At 48.2% G+C, this 26,927-nt stretch overlaps 2 protein-coding genes across 3 annotated transcripts in view; both read left to right on the forward strand.

The window, feature by feature from the left end:
* PINX1 (PIN2 (TERF1) interacting telomerase inhibitor 1) overlaps nucleotides 1-11,645 on the forward strand; it is a 60,262-nt gene extending 48,617 nt beyond the window's left edge. For both annotated transcript variants that reach the window (XM_056343808.1, XM_056343807.1), the window contains one exon: nucleotides 10,255-11,645. In XM_056343808.1, the coding sequence (XP_056199783.1) occupies nucleotides 10,255-10,860 (606 nt within the window). In that variant the 3' untranslated portion in view covers nucleotides 10,861-11,645. The remainder of the gene's footprint in view (nucleotides 1-10,254) is intronic.
* A 7,394-nt stretch (nucleotides 11,646-19,039) lies between these two features.
* On the forward strand, nucleotides 19,040-23,659 carry SOX7 (SRY-box transcription factor 7). Its single transcript, XM_056344623.1, has 2 exons — nucleotides 19,040-19,302; nucleotides 21,438-23,659. Exons 1-2 carry the CDS (start codon nucleotides 19,083-19,085, stop codon nucleotides 22,334-22,336), a joined length of 1,119 nt encoding a protein of 372 aa, XP_056200598.1. The 5' UTR covers nucleotides 19,040-19,082; the 3' UTR covers nucleotides 22,337-23,659.
* Nucleotides 23,660-26,927: the final 3,268 nt, after the last annotated feature.

The following is a 26,927-nucleotide window of genomic DNA, read 5'->3' on the forward strand; positions in this document are numbered from 1 at the left end:
AACAGGTGAATTGTTTTGAAGGTTGATAGAGCAAACACTCTGCCAAAGACTGTAGATTTCACAAACTGACCACGAAAAAGCCAGCATCTTTGGTACTGGTCATGGCATACGTGCTCTGTCTTGCTCAGGCTACAAGGCTGATTACTCCTAAAGTAGTGCCAACTTCTTGATAACAAGATTTCCACCTGCTTTGTGGCTGAAATGTTCTGTTCACTGTCATGTTCTCAGTACGGACCACCTTGATTTGGTGTTTCAAGACAAGATCAGCTATTCCTGGATCTCAAATCAGTATGTCAGAGTACGGTCACTGTTGCTACCATATTCAAGGATGAGAAATCTAGACATGTAATCACATACTTACTCCCTCTTCTTTCCTGAGCATTATTCCTCCTCTGTACATCACATGTGCCATCTCTCTTCATCCCAATAGTGACTCCAAACTGATCCTTTCTCCCTTTCTTCCCTTCTTTCATTCTTTATGCTTCCTTAGCTCCCCAGGTCCCCATGATGTGGGACGTCTACTTCAGGCTTACTAGAAGTTTTTTGACTATTTGACTGTTACTAGAAGGTAATTTACAGAACAATTACCTTTGTCTAATTGTTTGGACACCTTAACAGCCAGACTTATTTGTCAGTATGGAGGGAATAGAGATAGCATTAAAGGGGCACCCAGGACTCTATGCTTTCTAGCAAGTGTGCAAGAGGCCGGCATACCTGTCCTATAGTAGGAAGCCTCAGGAACGGGAAATACTTTGTTTCCCAATGAAACGAGGGAGTTTTTAGATTTTCCCTGTTAGGACAGCAGTAATTGCTGCCAGTCCCTACTAGCTGTTGTGGAGCATGGGGATGATTACCCACGAATGGAGGTTCTGTCCTTGCCTCCTCAAGCAGTTTTTCCATACTAAATGATTTCACTAAGTTTTTGTTGCGTCTTGCTTGTGGTTACAGTCATCCTGTCTTTCCTTCCTTTGGTACTCCCGTTGCCAAAATTGATTCAGAACCAAATTATAAGCCTTTCGCCTCAAATTCTGACACTTATTAACTGTAGTGTTCCATGTAAATACTACTGGTAACATTAATGACTGTGGAAAAATAGCAAAGCCTGTAAATCCAAATAAAGTCAGAACATCTTATGGCTTTTTTAAAGCACAGCGTTCACCTTTGCTTTTATGCTGCTTGGAGTATAATATGTGCCTCCAGGAACTTGGAAGCTAACGCTGCAAGTGAATACAGAACAATACAAGTCTCTGCAGAAATGTTGCTCTGATAACTTTGCTTTTTTGGCCTACATTTCTCAGTGGTTATTATTTGTTAATTATGTTATATAGTGCTCACATGTGGGCTAATTGCTTCCCCAGAGAGCTTACAATAAAATGATGGACAGAACAAGGGCAGGATGTTACGCATATCAGATAGTAAAAGGGTAAGGTAGGACACAGGCAATACGGTTAAACACGTCTGTTTGAAAACAGAGTAGCATTATGAAGCGTACCATAGAAGAGTTGGGTTGGTTTGTGGGGAGAGACGAGGAGTGCTAATTTGAATTGATCTGAGGAGTTAACTTGTTAGAATAGTTGTGCAAGGAAGCACCAAAACTAAGGGCAGCAATGAAGAAAAAGTGCAGCAATTTGTTGAAAGAAGGCTGCAGATTGTACCTGGCTCGGTTATGGTTGCAGGGCTGTACTGTTGTGAATTCTTGAGAACAGGAGGAAGATCCCTATGAACAGCAGGTACACTGAATGAGTGATATTCCTTGAAAAATAAACCCCTTCCCTTAGGCAGCCTTTTTTTCTTCAGACCCTTATAGATGGGAGAGAAGAAGATGTGCATACATACCCATGCAGTTGTATTTCAGATTTTGGTTCTATGTGTCTTGTTTTTTTGCATCCATCTTTTAGTCTGCACGCTTTCAGGCAGGAGGGTTCTGCTGGTATTTGTGGTCTGTGTTGCTCTAAACTGTAATGGTCTGATTCATTTTCCTGTGCTGCAAATACTTCTTCACACCTGCTTAGAGGAAGGGAACCAAGTCATGATGAAGGCACACTTGACTAAGTGACCAAAAAGTGACACAAAGTATTTCACAACAGCTCCTTGGCCACTGCTTGTGCTGAAAAACAGGAAATGTCTGTACCCTCGCACCGCAGATTGACTTAATTTTGATACATGGATCAGGTCTCCAGCATTACCCCCTTGGAGCAAAGAAGCAGAAGAGTTTCCAGCGTGTATTTTCCTTTTGAGAAGGATTTTCTGAGGGAAAGGGGAAAGGAGTGAAGGTTTGTCCATCTAGATTACCTGCCTCAAATGCTCCTAGAAGCACATTATTTGTACACGGATACCCTTTTCTACATTTGTTATTAGAAAAGACATACAAGTGAAGTTTTACATAGGCCAGTGTTATTTTTAGGTTTCAAAGTACTCATAGTTTCTTCCACCAGAAACCAAGCTGTGATGCTGACTGTGCTTGCTCTCAGAATTGCTACCAGAAGCCTTTCTCTCCTCTGGGTACTTGCGATGATTTTTATGGCATCCTTTCTCTCACTGGCTTATCTTAGCATCTTAAATCTTTAGGGCCCTTGTTAATGCCTCTGCTTGTGTTCACAATTTGTCTGGCCAAGCCCACTTGTTACTTCTCATGCAGTCTGTTCAGTCTCTTCTGTATCTCTGGGGTGTGGGAAGAAATCCTGAACACAAGAATCAAGAAAGATTTGGTCTTCTGAATTCTCATTAGAAAGGATTAAGAGCAGCTGCCAATTCCACGCACATTATAAAGGGATAACAAAAAGCACCCAGGGAGTGAATGGCATGGCAGTAGTAAACTACCATGTGAAGAAGACTTGGATTGCTTCTGACTGTGTCTTGCAGTACTGCTGCCACATGAAGGATACATACACTGCCAGAATGACTGTCCCAGGCGTTTGAAGGCATTGATATTTAGAGTATGGGTACACGATTGAAAGATCGCTCTGCACTGATTTGATTATAGTTCTGCCCGCTTCTTTAAAAGACCGTATTTCAGAATCTCTTGGTAATTTTAATTCTACATGGGTATATCGCGGAACAGACAAAAATTGTGATGTGTCTGCTCACTGCTAAGTGTCACGGCCAAGGTAGCACCGTCAGGTGAGTGACCAGTGGGGTAATTTCAGTGCTTGCGTAGTGCCTTGCACATCTGTGATACCTCTTTGAAGGACCTCAGAGCACTTGCAAACACTTAATGAAACTGTTAGCTCTGCCGTGAGTTTCATACAGCTGATAAGGCATGCTTTGTGCTTTGATAGCCTGCGCCAGAGCTGGAGGGAATAACTTCTTCTCCAGGGTTTCCCACCAGCTGGGAAGAGAACTTGGGAAACGTGACCTTCCCAGACCTGTGCTCACTTTGCTGGACTGTACTTCCTCTGTTGTTCAAGGTGAGAACAGAACAGTTAAAATTGATTTAGGTGCTTCTGGGAAGATGAAGTCACTATGTTTGGATCTCTGTATCATGCCAATAGAGAGATCCTAGGGGAAATCTCTTCCTTTAGTTTTGTTTATATTCAGTCTAATGCGCAGATGTAATTTGCAAGGAAATGCAAAGGAAAAGAGCTTTTGCTAGCCTCAGCAGTGAGATGAGATGTCACAAGGATATCTAAGTGTCTCTCTCTCAAGATATGAAAAGGATTTTTCTTCTCTGCAGCGGGCGGATTTTTTTAACTCTTTCCCGATGTGCCTTCAGTTTTTCGCACCTCTTGTGCGTTATCTCATGTATCTCACTCCCCTGGCATTTGACAGGCTGCCTTCTACTTGTGGACTTTACTCACTGCTTTTGTTTGCTACAACTTAAACGAATGCTTTTTTTTCCTGAAAAGTCTTAAGAGCAGTAGGAGGAAGTTTGTGTCCCCTGTGTGACACAGTATCAGGGTTCCCAAGCTGACATTAGAAATACAGGTGTTGTAACTGCTGGTATTGTAACTGTTAATACTGTAGGACTGACCAGGATCTGATAGTGACAGCTGGAATGAATCCCCATGACTATCATTGTAATCAAGTCTCTGACAAAATTTAATCCATTGCACTTTTGCAACCCTGTTGCTTCCTGTTACGCTGTTGTTTTCAGGCTGAAGGCAAAACCTGGCTGAGTATTATTGTACAGCTCCCGTTTCATTGATGGAAACAGGCTGGGATCCAATACGTCGTATGACAGTACAAATGTATTGTTTATATGACAAGCAAATGGCATTTTGGATACCTGGAGATTGCATTCAGCAAGAGAGGTAGTGGCTTTCTATTTTAGCGTTAATAATGTGTGAATTACAAGCATGTATGAAAATGCTAAAATTGGCCGCTTTCTGAGGTGCGGGATGAGCTTTTGTTAAAAATATAAAATAGAATTACAAGACAGCATGGAAGAATTTGAATGCAGTTTTAATAGAAACATATCACCACAGAATTTAAAACTGAAATAAAAAAAAGGAGTCAGCAGATAGAATGTAAATATACTTGACAACTAAGCACCCATAGATATATACAGTAGAATGAAACAGGTGCTGTTATATGGTAATAAAACCTCCTCGCTAGGATACAGTGCTTCATCAGAATGGGTATCCTGAAGGACTGTGGAATGTCTGCCCTTGGGAGGCTTCCATGACTGCTACAAGAAGACGACCTGGTCTGGCGTTGGTGGTAGTCATGCTCCGGACTGAAGACCTCCAGAAGTCACTTGCAACCAGTGATTCTGTGAATAACCCCAAAATTATTCTAGGCAGAGATTTGCAATAAAATTCCTTGGCCTTTTTAGTTGCAAGAGGTGCAGTCTGACTGCTCTTTCCTTTGTAGTTGCAGATGGAGGCAAGCGTGGCAAAAATGGATAGTTATAATCCCATGGAGAAAACGGCTGGAGGTTTTTTTAAATGTTTTTCCTTGTCCCCTTTCCATTAGTTACTTCCTAAACCTCTCTCCTTGTCCTTGCTGGGCAAGAGGCAGAGCTGATACTTCATGTGGAGTGTAATGGTTAGTGTCCAACTGCAAGATAGCAGCTGATTTTTCAATGTATTTTAGCACAGAATTTATTTTAATGGAGCCAAACAGGAGAGTGCTTCTCTATAGTAATTGGAACTTGTCCTTTTAAAAAGTGCTATCATGTCATCCAGCGTGGCCAGGTATTAGACATTCAGGATTTTTATTCCATTTCCCATAAGTGGATTCCTTCCTGTATTGGCACTTGGTATAAGTAGTAGTAATATTAAACCTTGCTATGGTTATCTGAGGTATCCTGGCGATTAGAATACCAGGGTCAACAAAAGGCAGAAGTTGCAGGTGACGTGAATTTTTACCATTTCTTTCCAGGGTTATTGTTCCTGCTTTTCGTCTCTTTCATTAAACCCTCTTTTATTACCAGGAGGTCAAATTGTATTCCTGTTTAAGTTTCTATAGCATTACAGGGCTGGAAGATCCTTCTAGAATCCAGAACTTCAGTTTTCCGTTCCAAGCAAGGCTTAACTCTACCTAACGCTTTCCTGATAGCTGTTGGAGTTGCTTTCAGTGATTGAGACTTCCAGTGGTTGTTGAGGCTTCACATATATAGTGACAGATTTCTCCTACTAGCAAAGTTTCATGTTGGTAGTTCACATCTGCTGCTGCTTGTACTCTTCCTCCTCATCACAGAGAAACTTGTCCCCCCTTCTCTTTGCATCAGCCCCTTCTGTATTGGACGTCTGTTATCATTGGTTCTTCATAAGATGCTGTCTGCAGTACACCAGTCTTAATCAGGTAAATTGAAAACGTTAGAGCCTCCTGGGTACCTGTTCTTACGCCAGAATTTACTTCAGAACTGATGGTACGTGGCCTTATTTATGCATGTATTTACTTTAATCCTGCTTAAACTCACCATGCTACAAGTCTTTGTTCGCTCTCTTGCGTTTGATCCCAATCCAAATGTTTATGCTCATACTTAAACTTTAAGTTGTCAACTCCTTAAAGCAAAACTCTGTCATCCTTAATGTCTGCAAAGCTGCAGTGACTCTTCATGAATAATCTGCTGTGCTTCTCTCCGTTACAGCTAGACCTGGGTTAGAAAGATACGGGGCTGTCCTCGGTTCTTGCCTGTCAAGTTTTGTGCACCGCAACATACCAACGCACCTCTGCAGTGAAGATCTCGAGTAGCAGAAACAGAACTGGATTATATTAATCTTATTGTTACGGTTTCTCAATGAGAAAGTAGGTAATCACTGTGGTTCAGCCAGACTGCGGAAAGGGATCGTTGCATTTTAAAGCTGTGAATGATGGTGTGATTGCCTTGTAACTCAGGCTAGAGGTTTAGCCTCTACTTACTTCATCTAGCCCATTTTCTGTAATTTAAGTGAGAATCTACTGAAATTATAGTTTAGCTTTATTCTGCCTTTGTGCTCACCCCTTCTGTACTTTTCCTTTTGTGTCATTTTTGTGAACTTGAGCTAACAAAATTGCTTGTGAATTAGTACCCCTTCATTTGCAAATGAGGAGGCAAAGGCATGTGAAATTACGAAAGTAATTGTAGTTCGTATGTGGCAGATCTGAGACTGTATCATCGATTTTTTTGTTCCCCTATTCTAAGTTTTAAGTGCTGAGAAAGAAACACTTGCAGTCTGAATTGGAGGGGAACTTCACTGAATTAGTTCAAGCTGCTTCTGTTGCTTATGTACTGGCAACTTTTGTCTTTGCTGATTGGTTCCATCTCGCTTTTCCTCCCAGAGTAACATACAGATGCTGGTTTTCCTTTTGGATTTTAATTCTTCAACCTAAGGTGTTACATCTCAAAGATACTTGGGTTTCAAACTCATTTGATTTCATGAGGTGTCTAAATACTTTCCTCTTTCAGCTTCGACTGCTGCCAAACTGTTTTCACAAAGCAGTGTGAATTCTTTATGTAATTGACCGTAACGTCTATCTTTTTCTTCACTAATAGCCATGGCTGAAAGGTGCTCTGAGAGTGTCATGCCTTAGAGATGCAATCCTGATCATGCAGGAATCAAGGGAACCAGGGTTTCACTGTACAAGTTTAATGATTAAATCAGCATTGTGTGTTTCAAGCGAAGAAAGCAGGCAGAAAAAAGCCCAGCCTGCTAGTACTTGGAGTGCTTTATGTACTACAAATTATTTTCCATACATTTAACTAATTACATAAACAGATGATATTTACAGGGGACTTCTGGCTATGATTGACCTTCATCTTTTCCTGTGCCCTTCCCAGCCTCTCCTTGACTTTTTCTATTGTTTTCCTCTGAATCATTCCACATTTAACACCATGTTTCAGGCAGTCCTTTTCTCTTGCTTGGGACCGTCCTACCAATTCCCTAGAGGCTGTTATTCCCAGCTCTTATGAAGTTCATCTTCTCAGCCCAATTTTGTTGGCAGTTTTGAAACTCACAGTGTGGACAAACATCTCTTCAAAGCCCGATCTTCAGGCCTCCCACCTGTTAAGAGCACGGTTGCTCTTTTCCGTTTACATGATCATCAGTTCTTTGGAGCAGGAGTGGTTCTTCCAGTCTTTTATTTTGTGTAATAGATTACTTTTCGGAAGCTGGGGCCACACGATACACATTCAAGTACGTATATCTTATTTTTGTTTGGAACTTTTCTGTGCATGTGTTGGGGCGAGCAGGGGAGGAATTGTATGAACTGCGAGCCTGCTATGCGAGAGGTTAGAGAAAGCCCATGTCTGGAGTTCAGCGGTGTTCCCATGGCTACTACGACAGGTACATCATGGGAGGGCGAACACTTCTGGCATTTAGCAGCCCTTCCAAGTGATTTATGGTTTCACATAAGCTTTTCCTAAACTGAGAGGTTTTCTAGGGTTGGCACCTCTTTGCTTGTCTCCATGCCCTGTTAGTTCTGTGTTCAGTGGCCCATGGTTATTAAAATTCTTATCAATAAAGGAGTTTCTGAGCAAGGTTATTTTCTGGGATCAGGCATACCTTCTGAACTCCTCAACTTAACCAAAGGAACATTTTTTTTATGCCTAATGTATTTTATAAAAGAAACATGTAGAGTTCAAGTAATATTTGCCTTCAATTACAGTAATTAAGTTGTCAGGACTTGAAGTCACCAAGGGAATGAGAAAATCCTTTCCTGGTTGGCCAGGGGATAATTGTGTTCTGGTCGCAAGTACATTTTACATATTAGGGTGGAGAGGGAAACTGTTCTGGCTGGCATCTGTGGCAGAAAACCTGGGAGGCTGTTTGTCATTTTGCAATACAAGGTGTCAAAATCCTGCTGTGGGTAGAAGGAAGAAGAAAGTGACCTGTTTGCTTTAGCAGGGCATCTATTTTTGATCCACACTAACGCTGCTTCTTCAGCTGGGAGGTGTATCTTACTAAAAAGAGAGCGACTACAAACGTAGCTCCGTCCATTTATTCTGTGGATTCTCTCTTGTCAAACATCTACTGTGGCTCCCCTTTCAAATGTAACCTATATGTATAGATTTGTGTAGTAGATACATGCTTTCCCCTCCCCCGCCATGTTCAACATCTCTATGCAGACTTCTTTGCCAGAAGTCACATGTTTCAGTTACTTCATAAACTTACCTGAAGGTACACTGCAAGGTATTCCTACAGGAAAAGTACCGGATTTTTATAAGTGTCCACAGAAACATCACTGGAATCTCAAGTGTAGCGTTACTTGCGTTCCACTGGAACAGCTTTCTTGAAAGCAGATGTATGAGGACATCGCCACTCGTGATGCATCATTAATGACATAACATTTTTGCATTCCTACTCACGCGAGTAAAGGTTGTGGATGCATAAGGAGTCAGACCTGCAAAACCTTACACACAAACCCTAATAAACCCCACTTCAGCTAGCAAGTTTAATGATGCCCTGAAGAGAGCCAGATCACTTATCTACACCATCATGCAATAACTATAAAGCGTTGAGATAAGTGGTTTTATGTCTCCCATTTTTCTGCTGGCCTTGACCCTGTGTATCAGTTTACACCGGTGAAAGTGGGTGTGAAATATTGCTGCTCTGATTTGGTTGCATTTTATAGTCACCTCGGTTCACTTACAAGATGCACGTGTAGAGTGGATGCTCTTACCTATCTGTGCATTTATGAATGGAAAAATAGTGAAGTATCTCTGTCACACTCACCACATCTGACTGTAATAGCTGTGGATTACCTCTCGTTCAAGAAGCGTGTTGTAGGCCAGATGTTGGTAAGGATTCTACACAAGTCTTACCTGCTCAGCTTTTCCCATCGAGGCGAGTGTGCTTGCTTACCTGCAGTTCATACAAGGCTTTTAAAGAAACCAACCAAACAATGCAAAATTTGGGACATTTCCAAGAGGTTTTTGTGACTTTTGCCAAGCAAAAGGATATGCCACAAAGGGTTATTTCTGAGTGCTTCAGTATCCATGTAAACAACTCTGAATTTCAGCTGCCTTTTTGCCCTGTTTATTCTGGAAGTCATAGATAATTTAACAAGTTACTTATTTTCGTCTTGTTACATTTGTTGGTTTTTCAGAGTCGGTTCTCTTCATGCTATACATAACGTCTAGCTCCCTTCCTATACTTTGCTTTTTGTTTTATATCTACTTTCTAGATACCAGTCTCTTTTTATAGATACTCACCTGCAACTGGAGTTCAGCAGCTATTTATTTTGTTTATGCAGAAGCCTTGTAAGATCTAACCTGTGATGTTGGTTTTGCCATCTGATAAAGTATGATCAAATGGAGCATGTTTAAATAACATCATCTAGGACACAATGACAGTAAACCAGCTATGAAACAAACATTTCTAAAGATCAGATAAGATGGAAGAGATGCATCAGTGCTGAATTGCTCCGTATATCATAAGTTCTTGCACTTTGCTGTAGAGGTATTCCAGGCATGGGATTTCCTTTATGCCACAGGCTAATAGATTGTACTGTGTTATTTTTCATGTTGTTTTATATCTTGCAGAGACATGCGCCTTTGCAAAGTGAGTGTAATACACTCAGTGTGATAGCATTATATGTAATCTGCATGAGTTGCACAGGAGTAGGTAAACAGCAAGAAACTCAAGCCGACAGAGAATTGTCTTGTTCTGTGCTCTCTTGCTGCCTTCTGCACTGCCACCTCTTCTCCCTTAACCTACGCTACCTTTTGCAGTAAGAGCTGTTTCTCACTTCTGCCCGATTTCACAGTTAATTTTCAAGCACCATATTGTTTTTTAATATTTTTTCTAATTGGTGTGCAAAAAAAATTACTTTATGTTTAAAGCCATTATTTCTGACTCTTAACTCCTGCTCCTCTTTGTTCACCTGCAGGAGGATATTACCAATCCTGAGTTTCAGGAAGAGAAGCAGAGAAGCCGCTGGCTATCTGAGCCTGCAGACGGCTACAATACCGTGAAGAGCGTTCTCACCGTACAGGAGTATTTTGCCAAGCGCATGGCAAAACTGAAGGGATCCCAGAATGAAACAGAAATAAAGGGAGACAATTCCTGCTCAGTAGCTGACAAAGCTTTGGAGCCTTCGGAAGAACTGAAAACCAAAGTCAAAAAGAAAAAGAAGAAGCAGAAGAGAGATGAGGCAGAGAGTACAGAGCACTGCGAGAAGCCAGAAGTGAAACAACCTAAGATGGGTAGCTTGAATGAAAAGGAACTGGGTGATCCGTTAAATGAATGTCACTCAGGGAAAAAGAAAAGGAAACATAAAGTGCAGCTCAAAGGGGAAAACATCAGTTGTGATGAAAATATGGGCAATGGAGAAATTTATGCGGGAGTATCTGATGGGGAAGATCTCGGCATAAAGGACTGCGAGGCAAAGCAAAAGAAACGCCATAAGAAGAAACACAAAAAGCAAACAGAAGAGACAGATGAGTGTATCAAAGGAGCGCAGAGAAAGAAAAAGAAGCACTACAAGCACATTTAACCATTTAAGAGTCAAGCTGAGACTCTGAGGTGATTTGAACTTGAGCACATTAGAGAAGTCTGTGTAAACACACCAGCCAGACCCCACGTTGTACTCCAGTCTTGAGCTCACTGCTCTCCCTCCAACTGAAACCACAGGCCGTGTTTAAATACATCTTTTCCAAGGGAGAACACGGTGACAGGCCAGCATGAGCTACAGTGCCATGTTAAAAAGATACCCATGCGTCGGGCCAAGGCTTGCGTGTCTGCAAAGCAAGACTTGATAAAAACCCAGTGAGGCTTTGCCTCTTCCAGTGTGGCAGGTGGTTCACCGTAGCGGCTTTGCAAGTGCTGTGGTTTAACACAGCAGACCCTGTGCTGCCTGCAGCCTGGATTCGTTCTGGGGCAACTCCATTCAAGTCCAATAACAGCAAGCAAAAACCAGGCCTGGTTGTAACCACTGTGCTCAAGACTGTGAAAGGCAGTGAATTTCTATCTGCTGCTTCACACTGACTGTGTTTTTCTCAATCTGGGGGGGAAGAGTCATCCTACTACTACCTTTATTTTTACAGACACTGTTGTTTCCACTGTGATAGCCCAGCTCTGCTTCTGGGAACAGGAGGGATTTTGCAAAGCTGTCTGTACTTTTTCACTGACTTTTGCAAACTAGTGCCTAATTTTTTCATGGATCTCCTTTGACATACAGAATGAATGTTGTTTCTTCCCAAAATACTTACTCTAATTAAAGGTTTACACCTCAGTGTCAGTACTAAAGAATGAAATAAAAACATCTCCCTTTGTTTCTTAGCCAGTTGTTAACTATTGTCAAACCAACTTTGCAACAAAGCTAAAGGAGCTGTGCCTTTGTTAACCATATCCGAATCTGTGGTTCCCAGGCAGCATTCAGGGCGCCTTCAGTGATACATCTGGCATTCCAGAAGTTGTCTTGGATAGAGCAAGGTGTTCTTCTGAAATTAGGAGACCAAATAGGTTTTAAAAAGCGTAGCTGGTCAGATGTATTCGTATTGCACTTAAACTTTGAAAACTTTCAGTTTAAATGTATAATCAAATTAGAACTTGTTTCTGATTGTAAGCCTGGAAATAAATAATGCTGGAACCCAGCACTACCGTAAGCAATTTCGTATGAGGTCTTAAACGCTGAGCATGAATTTTGACATGTTAATCTTATTTAGCTAAGAACTGTCAGAAGAGCTGGGAAGTAAAGTGGTGGAATGGGAAGAAGCATTCGCTGTCCTGGAGTCCAGTTCTGATACTGCTGTGGCCACAGGAAACTGATGGCACAACCCTGAGAGCCGGCAAGTTAATCCAGAGTGGCCTAATCCAGAGTAGGTGACCAGCATTCAAATCCATTAGCTGTTCATTCAACTTTGGGGCTGGCTGTGTTTCATCAGTGTAAATCTAAAACATCCCATTGGCCTGCTCTGCTAAATAAAATGAGTACTTTTTCTTTTATTGTCTTAGCTCCGTTGAGTTCCTTAATGTGGTTTGAAAAACATAGTCAAGATGCAGATGGTAATATGAAAAAATTGCCTTAAGCTGCCTTTATTGTCCAGTGGAAGAGACTTCATCTGCAGCACACAATCCGCATGGCTTCAGAAGTTTTAGTTGCAGCTGAACTCTGCCTTTTTAAGATATCTTGGTTTGCAATGCACCTTTCTTGCCCTCAGGACATGCTCATTCATTGCAGCAAAATTACTGTAGTTTTACTTATTATAAAGGAGAACAAGATGCCTTTCTCTGTGTTTCAGGCTACCATGCCAGCAGTTTTTAACCCTTGTAGCATTTCCGTTTTCAGTGCTACAAAAGTATTAGTCATTGTGATGCTGCTATGGCTGGGCTTGTTCCCTGGCTTCCTTAAATGAAAAGCCACTTAATACGATGAGGTTGCTATGAAGTTGCGAGTAAGGTCCATCCCTGAAGTGAAAAAAAATAATCTTCTCAATGGAAGAAGACAGCAAAATAATTTTTCATGCTACATTGAAGCATGCTATGTTTTGTGGGTCCCCTGCAAAGCAGCCCTTCTCATTTCTTGCTCACCACAAGTTGGATTTTTGTTTGTTAGTGGAAGCCAAAAGCCTGATTGTTTTCAAAGGTATTCTTTTTAACTCTTAAGCAGCTAAACTTTACGGTCTCTCTGGGATTTCAAGTTAAAAAGGTGCTAGTCAAGGAATAATGTTTCCTTCTCCAAATACTGCTGGGCTTGTGTGTTGTCTGTATTAATCCTCCATGAGTTTCTATGTGCTAATTCCTATGAGTGTTTGGCCACATTCCAGTGTTATAGAAAGAATGAAACCATGAAAAAAATTTTAAATTTATGGTGTTACTGCAGTTAAGTACAGTCTACCTAAGAGTTAAATCTGGCTCAGATTGAAATATCGGCTACAAATAGAAGATTATCTATTTGTACAAGAAGTGGGAATTTCACTTTATCCCAGGAAATGTGTGATTTTAATGTGCCTCGAGCTCAAAGAGAAACAGCATGTGCAGAATATGGGTTGTAGGGGGAAAAAATAATAGACTAGTATTTGAAACAAGCAATAAATTTAGCTGCTCTGCTCTGTGTGTGTTAGTGGTCAGCCAGCTCTGCGTTACTCAACAACAAGCTCTTCTTACCAGATACTGTCTAGTGAATTGAAACAACAGGAACATGTTTCAAAGTAATAAATTTTTAATTATTTTTTATAGGATGTTGTGAGTTCGTTTTTAACCAAACTCTGGTTTGGCAAGAAGGTCTTTTTTAGAAAGCATAAGAAAAAGAATTATGTCATTACCCAGATGGTGAAACTGGCAGAATGTAAGCACAAAGAAATTCCTTGGTTTCATTTCTGTGAAAAGACTTTTGAACAGCAAGGTCCTCTGTTACATGTTTGTCCATTGTACTCACACACTGCAGCACAAAATTACCTACCTCCACCTGAAATTACCTAGAATCGAAGCAAAACGAGAGTCACCGCTCTGCTTTCGCTTCCAAAATGAGACTGAGGCACACACTGCGCAGATATTAAAATCTTTTTGGTTTTAGTAATCCCAGGTCACCAGTGACATAGAATAAAATGTTCCTTTTCACATTGGGAGCCTTACGCAGATGATGGGTTTCCTGTGAGTTACTTCCATTCTTCGCAGGTACGGTGTTCTTCCCTTTGAGCCTTGAAATTAACTGTCGGTGCAAAGGCTGCTACATGCCAAGCTACATGATTTGCAATTGCGGTGTTGTGAACAGCAATGTATACGCTGACTTCTGTGCTTGTAAATACCTGCAAGCACAAATCTGTATCCTGGAGAGTAGAGGCCATGGAAAAGTAGTCGTGTAGGAGCATCGGGACAAAGTCTGTGTGAGCTGAATGGGCTTCAGGTGTTTTGATCTTGCTGTGTCCAACTCGGCAGAGCCTCCTGTAGAGCCAAGGAGGGGAGATGGCACTGGTGCACGCTGCATGACAAACCAGACGTGTGGAACAGGCGCCGTTCCTTGAATTCCTTTCCAAGATGTACTAGCTCTAGTGCTTTACACACAACCAGTGTAAAGCAGAAGTAGTAATAACTGGGGTTAATTTAAAGCATGACACTGTTAAGTACAAGTTTCAAGACAACCTATTAAGATTTCAGAACTGCCTGTCTTTACCTCTGTGTGAATTTCAGCCCATTAGATGGTCTCTGCACTGCAGCTGCTTTGTGAAATTTAAGAAATGTATTTGGGGACAGTTCGGCGTCGTGCTCAGTTAATGCAATTTTCTTTTAAGCAAAGGGCAGTTCTGGTGCTGACTTCTTTCAGATAGTCGGCTCTCGAGGAAGAAAATTAGCTGAATGCACCGATGTAATTAGCCAATTTTCTCCTGTTCAAACACACAAGATTGAAGTTCTTGAAGCATCCACCTTCAAAAGGCGCAATTTATGTCACGAAACCTCCAAACCTGCCAGCACTAAGAGGAGGAAGGAAGCTCCGAGAAGAGAGGAAAACCACACAAAGTCTATTGGAAACATTGCACAGCACCGTGCTCATCTTAAAAAAAAAAAAGGTTCATAACTGTGTCCTCAGACAGTGTGAAGACTGCTAGCACCTGAAGCAGTCCTTCGCTTAATTCCTCCTGGTGCATGGGCAGGCTGAGGTTTGCTGTGTGAAGGGTTATAAACCTCATCTCTAACGGCGCTGGTGGCCAAGGAACCTCCAGGAAGGGTCAGAGCTCAGAGTACTTGGGTGATAACCAAGGCTGTTGTCTCTGTCCGTATCCCATGCAGGGCTGAGCAAACTTCTGCTTCTGTTGATGTGGGACTGATGAATAGGGTAAAAATACAAACTTTTGTGGTAGCAGAAGTGGGAAGATTTTTCCGAAGTCAAATTGAAGGTCTATTTCGCAGCAAGGCAGAACTGAAGTTCTACTCCTGAGTCACTCAGATTATTTGTTTTTCTTGTCTTAATCCATTTTTATAAATTTTAAAGTGTAAAAGGGAAATTCTGCTAGTCCCTTTTAACTTAAAGGGACTAAAATACAATTTTTTTCTAACAAAGCTGCACTTTAAAAACAGATCAGAAATATTTGGCACTGTGACTCTGCGCATGCTGAAAAATTTTTTTGTTTGTTTTTTTTGGTCTACATTTTTTTTGCTGCAGGCTGTATAAGGGGAAAGCTCTGGTTTCTCCTCCTAGCAAATAAATGGTCCTAGTAGCAGTCCCTGGGGAAAACGTGGTAGACCCAGGGAGGACGGGTGGTGGGCAGGGTTGGTTCTTCTGTCTCAGTGGTGAAGCAGCTGGGAGCCGCACCGCTGAAAGACGGCTCTTCTGCTGGGAACCCCCAGCTGTCTCTGCAAAAACTACCCTTGGGAGACGAGAGTTTCATCAATAATTAAGGAACATGTGAATATTGAGCTAATTTAGGATTTGCACTTTCTCACACATTTTAATGTCTCCAAAGGGGGGACGGGGGGGAGGTTTCGGTGAAAATAGACCTGCCGTTTGCAAGCCGAGTAAAATGCCAGATGTCGGATCCACGCCAAAAAGGGATATTTTTAAAGAGTGGGGATGGTTTTACCTATATGGTGCGAAAGCTGGGCTCAGTCATGGGTTTTCTGCTTGACCCAGGGGAGCTGCTGCCACTGTTCCCTATCCGTGAAAATGGGGAGAACAAAGCTTTCTTCCACCCTTTGTCTGCTCAGTCTATTTTAGCTCGTAGCTTTTAGCTGTGATTTCCCTGCTCTCAAAGCCCTGTGAGAGCTCTGCTTCTTCCTGTGCCCCAGATACAGGTAAGCAGTGGCACCAGAAGCGGGAAGGTAAGCATAAAAAGTAAAGAGGAGTTTTTCCAGACTGCTGCTGATTGCCCTGATACGGTCACAATTAAAAGGTGGCATTTTCACATGGCCCCAGCTGTCTTTATGTAATGCAGAGCTTCCTACAGGACAGGTTTAACCAGCATTTTAAGTAGGGTGCAGAATGAAACCCATCTTACTAATGCAATCAGAATGCCAGGTGCTAAAGGAGAGGAGGAGGAGGAGGAGGAAAAAAAAAAAGTTTATTATTATTGTTTGCACTCAAAATGCAGCATGGGGGCCCTTAGGAAGGTGCTGTCTTCTAGCATGGGAGAAAATCCAAACAAGAAATATTTTGCAGTATTTGTACAGCACATGTCTCAGGGCGGGGTGTATGTGTGCGTGTGTGTGTGTGTGTGTGAAAAGCCAGGTAGGTTCACCCCCTGCGGTTCCTGGGGCAGATCCAAGATGTTACCCCCAGGATGCAGAGGGAATAGGAAGGATCAGGAAGAGGCAGTGACTGCTGGGAGAGCAGAGGCATGAGGTGGACATGGGTCCAGTCCCTGCGCAGAGCTTTACCCCCCGCCCCAGCCCTCCCTGGACCTTTCCTCCCATCCTGCAAACTGCACCTTGGGAATGCGGTGTGGGATGGAGGCGTTACCACATGCCGTGGAAAACGACTTGAGTGGGACTCATCTGTCCCTTTGCTTCTCCCTGGAGGGGATCTCTACATTGTAGTGGATATTCTACCACAACTACCAAGATGTTCTGGCCTCCAGGGCCTGCAGTATAGAGGCGGTATTTTGATGATGATGATGATATCCAGGCCTTGTGCATCCTGAGGGTTAAAAAATAACTCTCGGCGATGTAATGCCATATTCAAAATAAAACCTTGCAACTTCGGGCAGTCCCTTTTTTCAGTGCGCTTCAGCCCCTATTAAAGGGAAATCACAAACCAAGGATGTCAGGGGGTTCCTTCCCAACCCCTTGCTGCCAACCCTCTCCTGCGAGAGGCACCCAGGAGGCCTGTTCAGGGCAGGATGGAGGGGTCGGCATCCTCTCTCCCTGCCCCATCCCGGCACTCCAGGGTGTGAGATGGGACTTTTGGAGGGAACGGGCAGCACGGGCTGTCCCCGGGAGCATGCCCGGCTCCAAAACACAGATGAAAGGCAGTTGCTATGTGTGGGCCTGCGTGTGTGTGTAAAGGGTTTATAAATCTGACCTGAGACCAGGAAATATCCTGCGCCTTTTAGATTTAAAAGAAGTTGCCTTCCTGTTGTATTCCCAGATAACGGCAGCTCTGATCGAGCCCACTTGTAAATAGCTTAATAGATTTAATCAGTTCCTTTGGAAAATGTTGTTGCTTCCGCAGGAGTTTAATTCGGTGCTGCGGAAAAACTCAAAAAGGGCACTTGCTGCTTCTGCTGCCAGCAAAGTTGGCAGCTGCCACCTCTCCGGACCCCCAAATCATCGTAACCCAGGAGAAACCAGAAGTGGAGACACCAGGAACCCCGGGTGTATCCTGAACCCGCATAGCTTACATTGACACACTGCTCCACTCTCTCGTCACTTGTAATCTGACAAGTCAATAGCAACACCCTGACACGTGGTGAATCGCTGCCTACCTGCACAAACACCCGGCTTGGGATCCGCGCTGGGATTTCCCCCCCTCCCAGTTTGGGGGTGAGAGGGGCAGCGGCCAGCCCGAGGAAACACCTTCCCACCTCCCACCCTGTCCCGCCAGTTTTCTGGCAGCGCCGAGAGGAAATCCACAATCAGTCAAAGCGGAGCCGTTGCAGCCCTGCAGCCCATGTCAGGGGGTCAGAATCATAAAGGAATCGAGCGACTAAATATATTCCTCTGGGCAGGTTGCAGGGATAAGCTGGGCAAGGGCAGCTGCCTGGGGATTTTCAGTCCCATCATTGGAGATCCTTCATCCTAGCAGGGGGGAACGCTTCTTGGGGGTGATTTTCCTGCCCTCCTGAGCACCAAACTGGGCTTAGTGGGAAATCCCCTTGCATGACAGTGATGCTTCCATCCCGGCTGGGCTGCAGTGGGTTGCAGGATGGGGCAGCGCTCCATAAAATGCAGCAGCGAGAAAAAGACAGCAAAGCGTCCGACCAGCCCCTCGTCTCCCAGTGTCCCAAGGATCGGCAGTGGAGACCTACTGGGGCTGTTGCACTTCTCCAGGCTGTGCACAGCCCCATCCCTGCCCCGGGTGGCCCCTGCAAAGCTCGCCCAGGAGCCCAGCCAGGCTGGACAAGCAGGTTCACCATGTCCTGGTTTCTCTCCCGTACGAGAGGATCTGGGAATTTGGGGAAACTGAGTGAAAACCCACATGGGGTGGCACAGCACAGCTGGGACCAGTGGTTAACGCAGAAGGCGCGGGGTGAAAGGGGCACCCGCCCGCAGGACCCTGCCTCGATTCCCCCTCGCACACAGGCGCGCTGCAGCTTGCCAAAGCCGGGGGGTGGGGGCGGGGGGTGGAGGCTTTTGCACCCCTGTGGGGACCTTCCTTTTGGGGCCATTTTCCCTTTTCTTTCCAGGCCACCCAAAAAAGATTTCAGTGCCCTTTGCGTTTCCCGCAACCTCGAGGATTTAGGGGCTCTCGGTAGCCGGGGGGGGGGGGGGGGGGGGGGGGGGGCAGCTGGGCTGTTGGGGGGTGGCAGGGCTGTTTCCAGCTCCATGTCACTCCCCTTCAGCGGCAAAATAAGACAAAATAATAATAATAATAAAAGAGGAGGGGGGCGGGAAGCAGGAGGAGGGGGGTGCCGGTCTCGCGGGTGGGGGGCAGAACTTTTCTCCCCGCGCTATCCTGGCCGGGGCTCCGGAGTTTGCGAACGAGGAGGAGCAGCCGGTGCCTTCGGTGCCATTGGAGGAGGCTCTTTCCAAGGAGCTGATAAATACGGGGGAGGCCGGGCGGGAGGCTGGGACTGCGCCGGGACCCCGAGGGCAGCGCGGCGGGGGCGGGGGCCGGGCCGGGCCATGGCTGCGCTGCTCAGCACCTACCGCTGGCCCGAGCGGCTGGAGGGGGCCGAGGGGCTGCCGCCGGGGCCGCCCCCGCGCTGCCCGCCCGCAGAGAAGGGCTCCGAGAGCCGCATCCGCCGGCCCATGAACGCCTTCATGGTGTGGGCGAAGGACGAGAGGAAGCGGCTGGCCGTGCAGAACCCCGACCTGCACAACGCGGAGCTCAGCAAGATGCTCGGTGAGGAGCGGGCGGTGCGGGGTCTGGGGGCGCGGCTGCCGGGGTGAGGGTCCGGCCGCCCACACGGCTGGCCACGGGGTGCAGAGCCTGGCCGGGGTCGGTGCCCCGGAGTGGGCACCCATCGGTGCAGAGCCTGTCCTGATTCATTGCCCCGGGGTGGGCACCTATCGGTGCAGAGCCTGTCTGGATCCCATGCCCCAGGGTGGGCACCCATCGGCCGTTCACAGGGTGCAAGCCTGTCCAGATTCAGTGCCCCAGGGTGGGCACCCATCGGTGCAGAGCCTGTCCTGATTCATTGCCCCGGGGTGGGCACCCATGGGCCATCCCCAGGGTGCAAACCTGTCCAGATTCAGTGCCCCAGGGTGGGCACCTGGCAGTGCAGAGCCTGTCCTGATTCAGTGCCCCGGGGTGGGCACCCATGGGCCACCCCCAGGGTGCAAACCTGTCCAGATTCAGTGCCCCAGGGTGGGCACCTATTGGCGCAGAGCCTGTCCAGATTCAGTGCCCCAGGGTGGGCACCTATTGGCGCAGAGCCTGTCCTGATTCAGTGCCCCAGGGTGGGCACCTGGCAGTGCAGAGCCTGTCCTGATTCAGTGCCCCAGGGTGGGCACCCATCGGTGCAGAGCCTGTCGGGATCCTGTGCCCCAGGGTGGGCACCCATCGGTCATCCCCAGGGTGCAAACCCTGCCCAGATGGGGACCGTGCACCCTCCCTGCCGCTCCACAGGGTGCACGCCTGGGTCTCGCCAAGGCACCCTGGGGTGCGTGCATCCTCCGGGCCACCCCTTGGGATACAGGCGGGTCTGGCACACAGTGGGTGGGCACCCATGTACCCACATGGGCACACTGTGGGGTGCTAAACCTGTCTGGGTCCGGCACCCTGGGGCAACATCCACCAGGTCTGCCTTGTGGGGTGCACAGCTTGGATGGCATTCCGCACCCAGGGAGCAGGCACCCATGTGCACACCCTGCCACCCGGTGGGTACAAACCCTGCTGGGGTCCCAACTCCTTGTGCTGCCAGTGCCGGGGCTGCCTGCGTACTGTGCAAGGAGGGCCCCCCAGATTTTTCTGGGCTGCCTTTTACTCTCCCACTTTTTCCCCAGACTCATTAGCCCACCACAGTATTGCATGGCTGAGGGGGGTGTGTGTTCCTGCTGTTTCTTTTGGGGTATTAAAAATTAAGCCCCATTTTGAGTATACATTTGTTTCCCACTCCCCATCCACTAATTCCCCCTTCTCCCATTCCCCATTTTTTATGTGAAACCAAGAAGGCAAACAGAAATAGCCAGCCCAGACAGCCTGAGAAAGAGCTGCCTGAATTGCAACACAGCTTTGCTGGCCAGCCACTTACCCAAAGTTTGTGTTTGCCTGGACAGTTTTGTGGTGTTTTCTTTGGTGGTTTGGGTTTTCTCCTCGCTGCTTTGCCATGCAGCATCCCAGCTTATTAGTGTTATTTCTGCTGTCTCTTTGGCCATGGGAAGGCATCAAATGCTTTGATCTGTATCCTCATTTCTCCCCCTCCCCTGAGGAATAGCCTGGGGTAGCCTCACCGTGGGATACAACCTCCCCTGCCCTGGTGGTGCTTCTCTGTCCTGTGTCTTCGGCACATTTTGTGTAGCTCAAACAGGGAGCAGCGAGGTCACAGCACCCAGGTCTCCGTAAGCCCCGGTGCGAGTGCTGGCAGGGCACAGGCTGGGACGCATCCAGGGACGCCACGTCCTGACCTCAGCTCAGCCAGGCATGGCCTTGGCCGTCCCCGCTCAGCAGCCGGGCTCCGCATCCCGGAGAGGCGTTGCAAGATCAGGCCGGGCAGCTGGGGAAGCTTTATTTGCCCCGATTTATTTGCAGAGGGGCTCGGCTAACCCTGAGCCCACCCTACTTGCAGGCTGGGGATGGGGGAGTTGGAGGACCTACAGTGGCTTTGATCCTCCCCTTCTTCACCCCACCACTGCTGCCATCTCGTCCTCCCGCGGGCTGTGCAGGCTGTGCCCGCCGTGTGCCAGCTCGGGTGGGATCGCGGCAGCCCCTGCCTTGCCCTTGGGCTGTGTGCGGCCAAGCTCTGGCGGGCAGCCCCCACTCCCCCCGCCCCGATACAGCCGCCGCGGGTGCTAAGGGTAGTTTTTTCTCTGTTTCAGGCAAGTCCTGGAAGGCTCTGAGCCTCTCGCAGAAGCGTCCCTACGTGGAGGAGGCTGAGCGGCTGCGGGTGAAGCACATGCAAGATTACCCAAACTACAAATACCGGCCCCGGCGGAAGAAGCAGGTCAAACGGATCTGCAAGCGGGTGGACCCCGGGTTTTTGCTGGGCAGCCTGACACGGGACCAAAACGTGGTGCCAGAGAAGCGGACCTGCAGCCAGGCCGGAGGGGAGAAAGAGGGGCCGGGTGAGTACCCGCCTTGCCCGGGGCTGCCAGCCGTCCGGGGGTACCGGGAGGCCCCGGGCAGTGGCAGCAGCACCAGCATGGACACCTACCCCTACGGGCTGCCCACTCCCCCGGAGATGTCTCCACTGGACGCCATAGATCCCGAGCAGAGCTTCTTCTCCTCGCCCTGCCCCGAGGAGCATCACCGCTCCCACCTTGCCGGTGCCACCTACTCCCCGGAGTACGCAGGCAGCTCCCTCCCATGCAGCCACCACCCTCTCAGCCCCATGCCACAGCCGGCCACCTGCATGATCCCCCCAGCCTCCAGTTGCCCTCCCCTTCCTCCTCCTCCTCCTCCCAGCTACTACACACCCGCCTTCCCGTCCCTGCACCCCCCTAGCCTCCATGCCCACCTGGGCCAGCTTTCCCCGCCACCTGACCACCACAGCTTTGACACCTTGGACCAGCTGAGCCAAGCCGAGCTCCTGGGGGAGATGGACCGCAATGAGTTTGACCAGTATCTCAACAACCCCGGCCATGGTGACCCCCATGGCGGGGTCTTGGTCAACGGACACGTCCCGGCATCTGGCAGCTCCCACGCCTCTGAGACCAGCCTCATCTCCGTCCTCGCCGATGCCACCGCCACCTACTACAATAACTACAGCGTCTCCTAGAAGCCCAGCCAGGGCCGCCTGGACCGGCCGAGGAAGGACCCGACACAGTATTAAGAGGCGTTGCTCCCCAAGGACATCGCTCACTGCCCCTCAGGGTGACCAAGTCCACACCGCAAGGGCCATGGAGTCTCCTCGGAGGTGTAGGTAAAGGATTTCGGTCGTCAGCTCACCACCGGTGCAAAGCCTTGGGTGCCCTGCTCCAAATGGAGCCGGGGGGCATTTCCCAATGGCAAAGCCCTTTGGCCAAGTCCCTCTTCCAAAGAATAGATGCTCCTGGAAGTGTGGGAAGGCTGCCCCCCCGTTTTGGGGCACCTCCAGCTCTGCTTTGGAGTCAGCAGGTTGGCAGCACCCCGCAGACGGCAGGACTGAAGTCCCAGCAGGGGCAAAAGCCCCTGGCAGGGGAAAAGGCAGGGATGGGAGGAAAAGGAAATATTTTGGTAAAAGGGCACGCAGTCTGCAAGCCGCTCTCGGCTCCCACTGTCAGCCTTGCTGCAGCCACCCCGACCTGCCCGACCACACCGGTGGGGGTTAAACCCCACTCCCACCCTGTCCCCCTGCCCCCGGACCAGGACTTGGGGGCTTCATCCCTCAGGAGATCCCAGAGGGGATGGGACACCACCTGCCGGGGGATGCTGCAGGGGGGAAGCCAGCCCCGAGGGCTTTCAGCCTGTGCCATTCTGGAGGAAAGATCAGGGCTTGGAAAGGCAGGATACGGCCGGCATTCACCCCCCATGGCTTCCCCTTGGCCTCCCAGCAAAAGCGCTTCGAAAGCGGGGATGGGGTGAGCTGCCCCCCCCAGCAGGCTGGGAACAGGTCCTGGGATGAGTGTTTGAGTGAAGAGGTGATGAAGTAGCAGACACATTTTTTTTCTAATCAAACATCCTTTGAAGGCGAATGCTTCGCATTTTGAGCCGCAGTGCCCAATGCCTCTTGTAGCTCCGGCGTATTATTGCTTGTAATAAAGCTGTACATTGATTTATTCCTTCCATTATTCCTCCCCTTGGATTTTGTATTGCTCGAGTTCTCTTCCTTTTCATAAAGATGAAGCTTTATTTTAAATCAGTTATATGACATGATTAATCTTAGTGTTTACTGTATGGCACTTGGTAATGATTAGTTAGTAGCGTGGCTATGATCTTCTGGTTTCAGTCCCAAACATGTATTAATAATAATTGCCAATAATACTTCAAAACCCCCACCACTTCACAGGTTTTTAAGCTAATACATTCCATCTTTTTTGTGTGACTCTATGCATTTTGAATGAGTGTAGATATGAGTTTGCATAAAATATTTAATTTAAATAAATATGTTTTTATACAATGATTGTTTTATGATTTAAATTGCTGTAGCTATTGACAAAGTTTTCAAAACAGAAACATTTCCTGTGCGAGTGCTATTTTTTTAATTTTTTGTTTTGTTGGTATTTTCAGCCAAACTTTTCTACTTCCATTTTTTTTAAATAAAAAAGATCTGTGGTTATCTTTACAAATTGTGGGTTACTTTCTAACAAACTGACTCAAGGCATGATGTACGCTTACCTTCACTTTTCGTGGTGTGTCTCAGGGGCAGCAAGTCACTTTGATGGCCTTGAGCCTGCTTTTGCCGTCTCGTTAGTGTGGCCTTTTAACGCCAGGTCCTGCGCAGCTACTGCAGTGAAGTTAAGGCAGAGCTTTGTCTTTGGTGTGTTGGTGAATGCAGATGATGTTGCTTTTTTGCAGAACGAGTGCCAGTGCCTGGAGCGTGCTTTTTGTTCACATCAAAGGCTGTCTTTCATGGTTTCTGCTGATGCACCATTTAAGATGCTCCACAGTGTGAGGGTCACAGTGAAGGTCCTCGTGCAAATGCAGGTCAAAGCAGTGAGGCCTGAGAAGTGGAGCGTGGGTCAGATTTGGAGAGTTGTGTCAAGGGTGCTCTTGTAGGTGCATGTTGAGTGGTGGCCTTAAGGTACCACTAGTAGAGAAAAGCTTAGTTGGTCTTGTGGTCTGTGGACAAACATCACAGTCTGGTCTTGCCAGATGTTAAATTAGCCTGTGGTCCTTGAGGTTAAGCTATGCAGACCTCCCAAAGCAGTGTCCTCCCAGGTGGTGTCCTCTTGCTTTGCCCCAAGAAGTGGAAGAGCAAGGTTCCTAATGCACTTTGTGGTGCCCACCTGTGTGTGGCTGGAAGGGGTCTCCAAAGGTGACTCAACACAACCCAACCCAACCCAGCCCAACTGCGCTGGCTTTCCTCCCATGGCTTATCTCTGACTCAGGGAGCTTATGGCCCCAGAAGGTGGGAGGCTGCATGAATATTTGGGGAAGTACAACATGTCCCTGTCCTGTGCTTATGGTCCTTCTCCATCCCCAATGTGTGGCCTCACTAGGGACAGTCTTCCCATCACGCATGCCACCTCTTCCTTTGCCCACCACCGAAGCATCCAAACGCACCCTTGCCCACATGTGCGGCTGGTTTCCCTTTTAGGGGGAACAAAATGGATACCTTTAGGTGTCCTGTTGGCACCGCGGACTGTGGTGGCCCTTGCACCAGCACAAAGGCATGATGCTTGGTGCAGCGCCAAGATGGCTGGTGCAGCAGCCTGGCTGGGGCAGCGCTGCTCTTCCAAGAGGATTTATGAATCAGGCTGATGAAGGCTGGATGGAGGGAGGTGCCCTGAGCCTGTCTGGCCTCTTTGCCCAGCAGCATTGACTCACACGGGACCATGCCAGGAGCAGGAACAGGGCTGGAGAAGCCCTGCTCCCCCCACCTCCTGATCTGCTCAGCCACCCCTGTGGTGCTCCAGGCCGGAGGGATTGCTCACAGCCCCCCAGCAGCACGTTAAAAATTGTTCACAGGAGGGGTGGCCTGGGTGCACGTGACTAAACCTGGACCTGCCTTTGGACCAGCAAATCCAGGGGGCTGCTTTGTGCCAAACAGGCTGCCGCTAGAAGGGCCCTCACCTGGGGTGTTAGGGGGGCACCCAGCCCCAGGCACCCTGCAAATGTCCCTTTACACCAGGTCTGCTGCAGGGGCAGCTGAGAGCAGTGTAATGAGTTTTTAAACTTCCTTGGGGAGGAGGCAGAGACCTCAGCCATCCCGGCCCCACAACAGGATCTGCTCCTGGTGTTGCCGCCAGGATGCCTGATCATTGCCTGATTGCCTGATCATGCCTGTTGCATTCACACACACCCCGTGGCACTTTCCCTCTGGGACACTGGTGGCCACCACCTGTCCTGCTCCTTATTCCCATGCCCCAAGCAGCAACGGGATCAACTGCGACACCCTGCAAGCCTTCTCCCTGCTGCCCTTCTCACAGGCATTGTCACATTCAGGGTTGGCAGAGGCAAAGCCCACACCACGAGCCCCCGGCAGTGCGCATGGCAGCGGCCGGAGTCGGTTTCTCTGGGAAAAGGGGGGTCTCTGTGCATCCAAAGAGCTTGCTGGGCTGGGATGCACGGAGACTCCCACAAGCTGAGCCTGTCCCCACTTGCTCAACCTGGAGCCGCATGAGGAGAAGGTGGGACCGTGTCCCCAGAGCACGTCAGGAACAGCTACAGGTCCCAACCGGGAGCCGGGGCCCCCGAGGGCACTGGGAGCTGCAGCCAAGGCGAGGTGCGGCTCCCTGGGAGCCAGGGCTCGACGGCCGGATCCGGGCACATGGCCAGCGCCAGGAGCAGCCGGCTTCCACCTCCCAGGGCACCAGCAGCACAGATGAAATTCGGGAGCTGAGGCATCCACCCCTTCCCCAGTGGGATGGAAAATGTAATGCTGCGGGTTGCCCCCTGCCCTGCGGTATGTTTTTGGGATGCAGGGCACTGCTGCAAGGACCAGCCAGACAGTAAGTGGCTGACAGAGGTGGGAGGGAGCCTTTTTTTGCTTGGAAAACAGACATCCCCACCGAGGGCTGATGGCCATGGTGGTTTATGGATGTTGTGGGGGTCTCTACTGCAGACAGGACTCATTCTGCATCAGTCCTGGGCATGTTTCTCCTCCCTCCCCATCCCAAACCCGTGAGCCGAAAGCTGCCTCTGTGCATGCCGAAAAGCCTTGTGGTTTGTGGCTGCTTTCTCCAGGCTGTGATGGGCTGGGAACCAGCAGGAAAATCAAATCAGAGCTGCAGGAAGGGATAAAATGGACTCACACCGCATTTCGGCTCCTGCTCAGGGGTATCAGGTCGCGCAAGGGTGTCTCCTTGCCATGAGGTGACCAGGGTGTGAGTCCTCTGCCCCCAGCATCCGGTGGCCCTGGCCAGCCCTTGGCTCTGTGGCTGTGCAGGTCACGGTGCTGGGCACTGGGAGCAGGGATGAGGTCACCTTCCCGGATGGGGCTGGGATTCAGGCTGGCTGGGAGCTGTGGTGTTTGTCATGCCCTGGCCCTCCCGGGATGGCCGATTTCCTTTGCATCCCTTGAGCAGGTGGTGGCTCCTCTCCATCCTCACTCCACTGGCCATGTTTGCTTGTGCCAGTGCCACTGGGCAGGGGTAGACCCGCATGACAAGCAGCTGCATGGCTGCTCTGTGCCTCAGTTTCCCTGTTTGTAAAACAGAGATAATCCTTCCTTCCCTCCCATCCTCTTTCTGTCCAGTCCTGGGACATGAACTGCCTCTTACCAAGAG

The sequence above is a fragment of the Falco biarmicus genome, chromosome 6 (genome assembly GCF_023638135.1).
Source record: "Falco biarmicus isolate bFalBia1 chromosome 6, bFalBia1.pri, whole genome shotgun sequence".
Taxonomy (NCBI): domain Eukaryota; kingdom Metazoa; phylum Chordata; class Aves; order Falconiformes; family Falconidae; genus Falco; species Falco biarmicus.

Bases quoted from the DNA above. Each gene is read 5' to 3' on its own strand.
- SOX7 (XM_056344623.1), top strand. From the start codon at position 19,083: ATGGCTGCGCTGCTCAGCACCTACCGCTGGCCCGAGCGGCTGGAGGGG. The intron at 19,303-21,437 runs GTGAGGAGCGGG...TCTCTGTTTCAG, and splicing joins GGAGCTCAGCAAGATGCTCG to GCAAGTCCTGGAAGGCTCTG.